The sequence below is a fragment of the Microtus ochrogaster genome, unplaced genomic scaffold, assembly GCF_000317375.1.
Source record: "Microtus ochrogaster isolate Prairie Vole_2 unplaced genomic scaffold, MicOch1.0 UNK44, whole genome shotgun sequence".
Lineage (NCBI taxonomy): Eukaryota > Metazoa > Chordata > Mammalia > Rodentia > Cricetidae > Microtus > Microtus ochrogaster.
In genome coordinates, this window is record NW_004949142.1 from 1,976,700 (window position 1) to 1,987,519 (window position 10,820).

Sequence of the window (10,820 nt, forward strand, 5' to 3'; positions counted from 1 at the left end):
GAGCGACGGAGGTATTCGGGGCCCAAGACTCGCTGGGCATCCTGGCTTCACATCCCAACAGTGTTCGCCGAAGCGCAGCAGAAGCGCAGGAATCCCTGGCGAGCGCCGATCTTCTGAGCTCTCCGTCGCGCGGCTGACCATGACGTCGGGTCTGATAGTAAACACTCACGCGCCGGCGGTGCGCCCTGCGACCGCGGATTCACCACGAGATCTCGGCACCCGGCGTCTCCGCGCCGGGCGTGCTGGGAGGTGGAGGCTCCCTCTCCAGGCATGCGCGCTGGGGCCCGTGGCGCGGCCCGTCAGGCACTGCGGTAGGCACCTCCGGGTCCGCCAGGACCCTATCCCCAGCATGGCGGCGCCCAGCCAAGTGGCCCCGGCAGTCCTCGGTGAGGGCGATGGCGGGGGTTTTGGCTCCTGGTTGGACGGACGGTTGGAGGCGCTGGGAGTGGACCGAGCCGTTTACGGCTCTTACATCCTTGGTGTCCTGCGGGATGAGGAGGAGGAAGAGAAGCTGGACATCCTGCAAGGTATCCTCTCTGCTTTCCTGGTGAGTAGTCCGGGCACATTCCATCAACCTCACCGAGACTTGTAGGAACCTCTGGCATACTTCCCAGCTCTCTTCGCCCGTTGCTGTCACGAAGCCTTAGTGGGTTTATCGGGAAGAAGCTTACAGTGAGGGGGAAGTGGGTTGGTGCTCCCCAGCCAGATTTTGGGAAGCCTGAAGGTTGCAGGTACGTGGAGAGGAATGAGATTCCCGTTTTCCTGGCAGCAATGCCTTTGGTTGTGACTGGATAGTGTTCTGAAGCCACTGAGACGTCTGTCAGTTTGATCATAAACGTCAAACAGTTCCATTCCCGTCAGTATGCAGTTTGCTCTTGAGATGTCTGCCCATTAGGGGGTAGTATTAGGCCTGTCCCGTGACAAATGCCACTAGGAAGTTCCCTCTTGGCTCCTGTTTCAGGAATGAGTCTTCAAAAGGTAAGCTGGTAGTGAAGATCCTTTCATGATAAGCAGTATTTGGAAATTCAGTAATTATCGATGGGCTTTGGGTGGGGCAGTGTGATGAGACAGGCTAGAAAAGCAGATGAAGCATTTAGCTTCTTAGAAGCAGATTCATGGACTGGGCGTGGTGGTGCACACGCCTTTAATCCCAGCTCTCAGGAGGCAGAGGCAGGCAATCTTGTGATCTATATAGTGAGTTCAGGACAGCCAGAGCACAGAGAAACACTGTCTCAAAAATCCAAAAGCAGATTCATGCCACGTATGCCTGGATGCATGCCTGTTATCCCAGCGCTGGGGAGGACAGCAACGTGGGGGCCAACTTTGGGCTTACAAAATAAGACCCTCTCCGGACAGTGGTGATGTACAACTTCAATCCCAGCACTCAGGAGGCAGAGGCAGGCGGATCTCTGTGAGTCCAAGACCAACCTGGTCTACAGAGTGAGTTCTAGAACAGGCTCCAAAGTTACAGAGAAACCCTCAAAAAGCAAAACAAAACAAAACAAAACAAAAAACAGCAACAAAGTGAGACCCTGGGAAAACAAAACAGGCAGACTCAATCATGTAGAATTTGTACTTCAAAGCCATATTTATATATCAGGTGGCAAGATTCCCACTTTTCTAATCTGATCATTTGTGTGGAGTTCATCCCAACAGGGACAACTAATTAGATTGGTTGCATAGATTAGATCCCCTACCTGTGTTGTCTATGACTGACCTGCAGTCTTTTCTTTTAATATAATTGCCTCAGGGGCTGGAGAGATGGCTCAGTGGGTAAGAGCACTTGACACTCTTACAAAGGACCTGAGTTCCATTCCCAGCACCCACAGGGTGGCTCACAATCATCTGTAATTCTAGTTTCAGGGAACCAGATGCCCTCTTCTGACCTCTATGAGTAACAGGCACGCATGAGGTACACAGAAAGACATGCAGGCAAAACACCTATAATATATGAAATAAAATAAATAAAAATCTAATAAGTGAATAAATACTATCAGCTCTAAAGTAAAATTTGCTGTGTCTTCACCAAGTCCCACAGAAATTGTTGCCCTCACACAAGGTTTAGGGGAGCTCTTGAAAACCTAACTGTTACTATGAGAGTCTCCAGCTCATCAGAGCCTTTCTCTTTGGTGTCTATCCCAATGAGCAGGTTTGGAGAATGGGTTCATCTGTTGTCCTTAAAGTCAATATTCAAAGACACCAAGAATCAAAGGGTGTTGTGAGCATAGATATAAATATGCATGTCCATCCTTTATATAGACAAATAGAAGGCAGAGCTTTTGTTTTCAACCCAAAAGTAATCTTTGGATAAGGGGCTCCTGCTGGAGACACGCCCTGAAGTCCAGTCCATTGATGAGAACATGCTGGAAATAAAACACTGCAGCTGTCTCTGCTCCCACTGGCAAGAAACCTTGGTCTATAAATGGAAAAGAGCTAACGCAGCTTGGAGGTTCAGTGGGAATGCAGCACAGTGAGTTCTTTCCCTCGCCCCTGAATTGCAGATTGTAAGAAGAAAGAATAAGAGGCAAGGACTTCGGGTGTTATTTCCAACTGTGAGTTTTGTAAGGGCCCCGGGAATAAGTTGATGGTGATGGAGTCTGTGTCTGTTGCTAAGGAGAAGCAAGTGATTGTTCTAGACTCTTGTTAGAAGAGGCAGCATTATCAAGACACTTATTTGGTTCTTAGCTTCCTCTGTGTAAATTGCAGAAGACAAAAATCATTTTAACCATGATTTCCCCCCCCTGCCAAATTCACATCTCATGTGTAATTTTCCCATCGTTTTCTGAAAGCCCACCTGTATGTGAACTGTCTCTGGATAGAATGCCAGAACTTGTAGTGGGCAAGAGTCCTGGGATAAAGCAACCAAGAGCATCCTACGGAGAATATGGCTTCTGCAGAAAGTATTTTACATGTCTGGTTCTGTTTGACTGGCATTACAAGAGGCCCTTGACTTTTGTAGAAATCTCTTTCTTGGAGAAACAAAATGGATTCACTGTTAGGGATTAGGGAGTTTGTTAGCGAGAACTCGAGGTGAGACCAAGGTAGTGGGCAATCAGGAGTGAATAGAAACTTGCCCACTCTTCCTCATTTTCCTCTCAAGGGCGGCTGTGCTCAATGATTGACTCACGCATCACATATGTATTCTCTTTAATCCATGGGATTACTTTCTCCCTGACACTGCTTGAATGCTCGGGGGAACAAAACAAAAAACGCTGGCATTGTGCAATACTGTTCTAGAAAGAGAAAGGAGAGTCTTTGCTGCTAAGTTGCAGTCCTGTGTTAGTACTATAGGTGATGAGCTAGGACTGATGGAATCTAATCATCCCACAGCATAAGCACAGTCACAGGCCTGGTGAGATCTAGGTCTGAAGGGCGCGTGGGGGGTATGCTGTAAATGGTCAGGTGTGGAGGGAGACGCTGCAGCTTCAGGTAAGATCATCAGGATGTCGTGTTTATGGGAGCTGAAATCTTTGGTGTTCTGTCAACAAGTGTGTATTAGTAATCTCAGCACTTGGGAGGTAAGGGGAGGAGGATTGTTGCAAGATCGAGGCCAGCCTGCACTACAGAGTGTGACCCTGTCTAAACACTAACAAAATACGTGGGTGTGATGATGCTTGCCTTTGATCCCAGCACTTGGAAGGATGGAGGTAAGAGAATCAAGACTTCATGGCTAACCTCAGCTACTTTTTTTTTCCCCCAAGACAGGGTTTCTCTGTAACTTTGGAGCCTGTACTGGAACTAGCTCTTGTAGACCAGGTTGGCCTCGAACTCACAGAGATTCACCTGGCTCTGCCTCCTGAGTGCTAGAATTAAAGGCATGTGCCACCACCACCTGGGTAACCTCAGCTACTTAACAAGTTGGAGGCTAGCCTGGGCTACAAAAACTTAAAAAAAAATACAAAACCGCCGGGCGGTGGTGGCGCACGCCTTTAATCCCAGCACTCGGGAGGCAGAGGCAGGCGGATCTCTGTGAGTTCGAGACCAGCCTGGTCTACAGAGCTAGTTCCAGGACAGGCTCCAAAGCCACAGAGAAACCCTGTCTCGAAAAATCAAAAAAAAAAAAAAATACAAAACCAATGAAACAAAATAAAGATTTTGGCAAAGGAGACGCACTTTAGCAATCTGTACATGGAATGGAAGCTATCATGGATAACAATGTAATAATATATTGTGTGTTTCACAGACTAGATATTGCTTCCCTACAAGAAACTGGTAAGTCGTGAATTAAAAAAATTTTTAGTTAGATTGATTTAACCATTCCTCAGTATGTACATATCAGGCCAGTGATGTGAGTCAACAGGCAAAGGTGCTTTCAGCCAAGCTTGATTCCTGAGACCCATATGGTGGAAGGAGGGAACTGTCTCTCATAGTTGACCTCAGACTCCACAGGAGTCATAGCACATACTGTGTTACATGCCACACACGCCATAAACACGCGCACTAAAACCAAAAAACTAATCGTAATATATTCCATCCCAAGAATAGACAATATATACAATTATCAATTTAAAAAATGAAGCATTTTCTTCTTTAATAATGAAGAATGAGGACCGGGCAGTGGTGGTGCACGGTCTTTAATCCCAGCACTCAGGAAGCAGAGGTGGGAGGATCTCGTGAGTTCAAGGCCAGCCTGGTCTACAGAATTCCAGAGCAGGCTCCAAGCTCACAGTGAAACTTGTCCTGGAAAACTAAAAAAAAAAAAAGAAGAAGAAGAAGAAGACTGAGAAGGGCTACCCTAGGGTAGCGGCAGGCAGAGTGCACACTCCGGACCCAGAGAGTGTCAGTTCTGGGACATTTAAGATTACTCGGATGAGTCAGGCACGCGCCTTTAATCCCAGCACTCGGGAGGCAGAGGCAGGCGGATCTCTGTGAGTTCGAGGCCAGCCTGGTCTACAAGAGCTAGTTCCAGGATAGGCTCCAAAGCTACAGAGAAACCCTGTCTCCAAACCAAACCAAACAAAACAAAACAAAAAATTACTCTCATGAGCACACACTTCTGGGGCCTAAGCCGTCCCTGGGTTTCCTCTTGTGCCCAGTGGGGAGAGCAGTGTTCTGCACATGCCTGCTTTGGCTTGCTCGTTGGTTTTGAAGGCTTTTCAGGAAATTAACTGGTGTGCTTTTCCCCTTAGGAAGAAGATTCCCTCCTCGATATATGTAAGGAAATTGTGGAACGATGGTCAGAAACACAAAGTGTCATCACCAAAGTGAAAAAAGAAGGTAGCGTTGGCCTTTCTTTTAAAAAACATTTACCCTACTCTGTATCCTGTGGCGTGTGTATGTGTGTGTGTGTGTGTGTGTGTGCATGTGCGTGTGTGTGTGTGTGTGTGTGGGGAGGGGGGTCTGTGTGTTCCTGAGGTGTATGAGGGTCAGGACAAGTTTCAGGATTTGGATCTGTCTTTCCATCTTGTGGGCCATGAGGATCAAATTCAGGCCGTGAGGATGGCCTCTCCTTACCAAGTTTCAGGATTTGGATCTGTCTTTCCATCTTGTGGGTCGTAAGGATCAAATTCAGGCCGTGAGGATGGCCTCTCCTTCCCAAGCCATCTTGTGAGGCCGTGAGGGTGGCCTCTCCTTCCCAAGCCATCTTGTGAGGCCGTGAGGGTGGCCTCTCCTTCCCAAGCCATCTTGCTAGTCTCGGTTACGGTTTTGGATCCAATTCCCAGGGCCTGTTCCTATATAGTTGTTAAGGAGCGAGAGTTTCGTTTTCTTTGAGTACTCACTCTTCCGAAGATAATTTGCAAACACTCAGAGGCTCTCTTTAAGGTTTTACTAACCATGAATTTCCGTTTGTGTCTTTCCAATCCACACTGACCACAGTCATCTTCATTATGGTGTGGGTGTGTGTTTCTTTCCTTGTGTTTTTGAAACAATGTCTCATTGTATATAGCCCATGCTTGCCTGGAACTTTTTTGGTGTTTTGATACAGGGTTTATCTGTGTACTAACCTTGGCTATCCTAGAACTCACTCTGTAGACCAGACTGACCTTGAGCTCAGAAATCTACCTGCCTCTGCCTGAGATTAAAGGTGTGCGCCACCACTGCCTGGTAAGCCTGGAACTCTTTATGTAGCCCCTGCTTGCCTTGAATTGCTAACTCTTTTGCCCCCACCTCCTACGTGCTACAGGTATGCATCACGATCCCTGCATCTTTCTGGTCTTTATTTTCCTCCCATCCTATGCCCCTAGTAGATTTGCATCACACATACAGGGTCAGCTATAGTCTTCCAAACTCAAGTTGACAACAGTCTTAAAAGCCGGAGCCTTCACCCACTGAACCATGGCACTGTCTCATCCACCCTTTTCATATTCTCATTACATAGCATAATTTATGGTTGAGATTCTGCTTTATTTGGCTGAATCTTTCACCCTTGAAAATGGAAGAGGAGTCGGGCAGTGGTGGTGCACGCTTTTAATCCCAGCACTTGGGAGGCAGAGGCAGGAGGATCTCTGTGAGTTTTAAGGCCAACCTGGTTTATAAGAGCTAGTTCCAGGACAGGCTCTAAAGCTACAGAGAAGTCCTGTCTTGAAAAAAACCAAAAAAGAGAGAGAGAGAGAGAGAGAGAGAGAGAGAGAGAGAGAGAGAGAGAGAGAAAGAGAAATGGGTTTATATGTTCATTAGGATGATAAATTAGCTACAGAGACACAAAGCATAGAAGCTAAACTTGAATAGAATCTAATCTAAATTATACACTATTAAGGCCGACTGATCTCTGTGAGTTCAAGGCCAGCCTGGTCTTCAGAGTGAGTTCCAGGACAGCTAAAGCTACACAGAGAAACCCTGTCTTGGGGGAAAATTGTTGAATTAAGAGCAGCGGAGCTGCATCCCGCCGCCTGCATGGCTAGCTTAGCTTATGACCCGAAATAATTACACAGAAACTGTATTCTTTTAATCACTGCCTGACCCATTAGTTCCAGCCTCTTATTGGCTAGCTCTTACATATTGATCTAACCCATTTCTATTATTCTATGTAGTCCACAAGCTGGCTTACCAGGAATGATCTTAAGCTGCGTCTGTCTGCAGTGGGACAATCATGGCGACTCTCTGACTCAGCTTCTTTCTCCCAGCATCCTGTTCTGTTTTCTCCGCCTACCTAAGGGTTGGCCTATGAAATGGGCCTAGGCAGTTTCTTTATTAATAAGAAATCATTCCCACATCAGAAAATAATTATACACATTTAGTTCTCGGTCTTGAATATAACAATAGGATCACATGATATACTTGGTTTGGGCCCCGGGTATTTGTGTTTTGTTTTGCCTTTGGTTTGTTGTAATTAAAGGCATGGTATTAAGGGCTGGGGAGATGGCTCAGTGGTCAAGAGCACTGGCTGCTCTAGAGGAGCCGGGTTCAGCTCCTAGCACCCACATGGCAGCTCACAGCTGTCTGGAACTCCAGTTCGAGGGAATCCGACACCCTCACACAGGCAAAACACCAATGCACATAAAATAAGTAGTATTTTTTAAAAGGCGTGGAATTGAAAGCTTTTTTTTTTTTTTCTTTTTTTTTCTTTTTTTTTTTTGGTTTTTCGAGACAGGGTTTCTCTGTGGCTTTGGAGCCTGTCCTGGAACTAGCTCTGTAGACCAGGCTGGTCTCGAACTCACAGAGATCCGCCTGCCTCTGCCTCCCGAGTGCTGGGATTAAAGGCATGCGCCACCATCGCCCGGCTTGAAAGCTGTTTTTTTAAGATCAGTTTCTTTTATTTTACTGTGTTATGTGTGTGGGGGTATGCACGTGTGAATGGAGGGCCCCACAGAGGCATTGGAGCACCTCAGGCTGCAGCTACAGGGGCCTGTTAGACATCTTATGTGGGTGCTGGGAACTACGCTCGCTCGGGTCCTCTGCACTCTTCAGCACTGAGCCATCTCTAGCCCCAGGCATTGGTGTTCTTAAAAAAGTTCCTCTAAGGCAGGTGAGATGGGTCAACAGTAAAAGGTATCTAGTACACAAACCTGGGGTCCCAAGTTCCACCCCTGGGGCCCCAGAAAGGAGGGAACTGGCTCCCACAGTCATCATCCAGACCTCACTGCACACACAACCCCAGTAAGTACACATCATCCAAACCATGTCTGAGAAGCCCTGAACCTGGGTAGCTTAGCCCTGTCTCCTGGATGACTTCACGTCCTCAGAGACCAGCACTGACTGGGGGCTTGTCTTCACCTTCTCCTTGTGTCTCCCTCGTCCGCCTCGCAGATGAGGTTCAGGCCATTGCCACCTTGATTGAGAAGCAAGCCCAGATTGTGGTGAAGCCCAGGATGGTTTCAGAAGAGGAGAGGCAGAGGAAAGCCGCCCTGCTGGCCCAGTATGCTGATGTGACAGACGAAGAGGAATATCCTTTCTGGAGGCTCAGCACCATTTCCCAAGGCTCATGCTAAGGATGTCAGACAGTCTTTGTCACCCTAAGAAGTTCCAGCCCCCATCTCTAGTTTAGTTTTCACTTTCAGAATGGCAATGATCCTGGGCCTTTGTGGGCTTAAGAAGTGTTGTTGGGCTGGGCAATCCCAGCACTCTGGAGGCAGAGACAGGTAGATCTCTGTGAGTTCAAGGCCAGCCTGGTGTACAGAATGAGCTCTAGGACAGCCAAGGCCATACAAAGAAACCCTGTGTCAAAAGACAAAACAAAACAAAACCCCAACAACAAAATGATGTTAAAATAGTTGACATGGGACTTATATTTTCAACACATAATTGATATACTCAAGAAAAGTTCAGTGTAAGACAAATAATGCCTTTAATGGACTGTCGGTATTATTCCTAGAGTAGGAAGCTGCTGTGGGTCCTTGCACCTGTGTGACACTGCATTAGTTACTTTTCTTACTGCTGTCACCAAATACAAAGAAGAAACGAGGCAATGGTTATTTTGGCTTACAGTTTGAACTGATGCCCTCCATCATGGCGGGGAAGGCATGGCGGCAGGAGCAGGTGACAGCTGGTCACGTTGCAGCCACAGTCAGGAGGCAGAGAGAAATCAGTGTTGCTGTGAACCAGTCTTTGCTTTTATTCAGTCCGGGACTGCAGCCCAGGGAATGGTTGCCTCCAGCGTCACAGACATCCCAGAGGTTTGTGTCCGTAATGACCCCAACTCCTGTCACCTGACAGCCAAGATGACCCATCACGGATACTTTTGCGTACAGTCTAGCACCACACTTCCTTCTTCAAAAAATAACCTTTTTTGGACATAGAGTCTCATTGTGTAGATCAGGCTAGCCTCAAACTCACAAAGATCCACCTAACTCCGCCTTCGCCACTGTGCTTCTGAGGTGTGCGTCACCACACCTGGCTTCCAAAAAAGGCTTTCGAAGTATGAGATCTCTCTCCTCAAGTTAAAACACAGATTTCTGGTCATTTCCTGAGTTTCTGATCTAAAGCAGGCTCAAGATAAGAGTCCATGGCTGTGGACTTCTTGAAAATTCCTAGAGGCTCCAAGAGTTACAGTGTTTGTACATATGTGTGCATGCGTGTTCTCATGCAGCCCGGGTGGAATTGAACTCCTGATCTTTGTGCCTCCTCCTTCCGAATGTTGGAACTGTGCTGTCTCAGAGTCTGTCTCACCCCTGCTTTTAGGTAATGTAGGGCCTCCCAGATCACCTGACCTTTCCTTTTAGCCTCTAGGAGTGGGTCTTGTAGAAGCTTGAGATGTCTCCCCCCCAAGTTAGGGTTTTCAGAAATGGCTCTCTGGGGTTTACTTTCACACCTATGGCTCCAACCTCACTGCATTCTACTTGCTTCTCTTATCCATGTCTGTTGGCTGGTTTTCAAACTCAATTTGGGATGTGTGAGGCCTTTTTTTCAACCTGGTTTTCCTTAATGTCACTCACCGAAGCAGATGAGAAAGATGATCCGGGTACTTCGACAGCAAACATCGGCTCTGACAAATGTATCCTTCTCTTTGTCCATTCCTTGTTTTTCTCCAAGGTCCTTCTGGAGATCAGTTGTCATTTTGCTGTCACTGCTACAGGTTCCCTCTTATCTCCAAGGATGTCATGTCTTGCCAGTATTGGGAGCCCTATGCCTAGCACAGCCCTGGTTAGTCAACTTACATACACTGTAACATAGAAAACAAGTTAACACATGCTAGGTGCTAGTCTCCAGCTTGCTAGGATGACTTTGAATTCCTAGTCTCTGGTTCCACCTCCCACTGTGTCATTAAAAGCATGTGTCACACCTACCAAAGGGGGTGGCGGGATGTTCTGTTTGTGAGATGGGGTCATACTATGCAGTCCTGGCTGGAACTCACAGAGATCTGCCTGCCTCTATCTCTTGAGTGCTATGCTTAAAGGAATGCACCACCACACCTGGCCTGTTGCTGCGTTTGGTTTTAGTTTTTGAGACAGTCTCTCTGTGTGGTCTTGGATGGTCTGGAACTCGCTCTGTAGACCAGCCTGGCCATGACCTCTCAGATCTCCTGTCTCTGCCTCCCCAAGTACTGGGATTAAAGTCATGGTCCACCACACTGGATTTCACCTGGCTTGGTTTTTGTTTTTTGAGACAAGAGTTTCTTTTAGCCCATGCTAAACTCAAACTGGCTCTATCAGAGGCTGTTCTTGAATTGCCTTTACCTCTTGTAGGGCTTGAGCCACCACACCTAGCTAGAAGGATTTCCAAGAGAAAAATAAAAGCTAGATTCCCCAGAGCTATTATTGTAGGAGGGGCTGCTTGTTGGTTCCCAGCTGCCCAGCTAGCTTAGACCTGAAATAATCACACAGAAGCTACATTAATTAAATCTAGCTTCTTATTGGCTAACTCTTACATATTAATTTAACCCATTTTTATTAATCTATATATTGCAACGTGGCTGTGGCTTACCAGATGAAGTTCCCAGGTGG

At 47.1% G+C, this 10,820-nt stretch overlaps 1 protein-coding gene across 1 annotated transcript in view; it reads left to right on the forward strand.

The window, feature by feature from the left end:
* Positions 1 to 308: 308 nt before the first annotated feature.
* Ccdc43 (coiled-coil domain containing 43) overlaps positions 309 to 10,820 on the forward strand; it is a 14,265-nt gene continuing 3,753 nt past the window's right edge. Inside the window, exons 1-4 of the mRNA XM_005369098.1 lie at positions 309 to 547; positions 5,130 to 5,217; positions 8,188 to 8,323; positions 9,813 to 9,871. Coding sequence (XP_005369155.1) covers positions 350 to 547; positions 5,130 to 5,217; positions 8,188 to 8,323; positions 9,813 to 9,871 — 481 coding nt within the window. The 5' untranslated portion in view covers positions 309 to 349. The remainder of the gene's footprint in view (positions 548 to 5,129; positions 5,218 to 8,187; positions 8,324 to 9,812; positions 9,872 to 10,820) is intronic.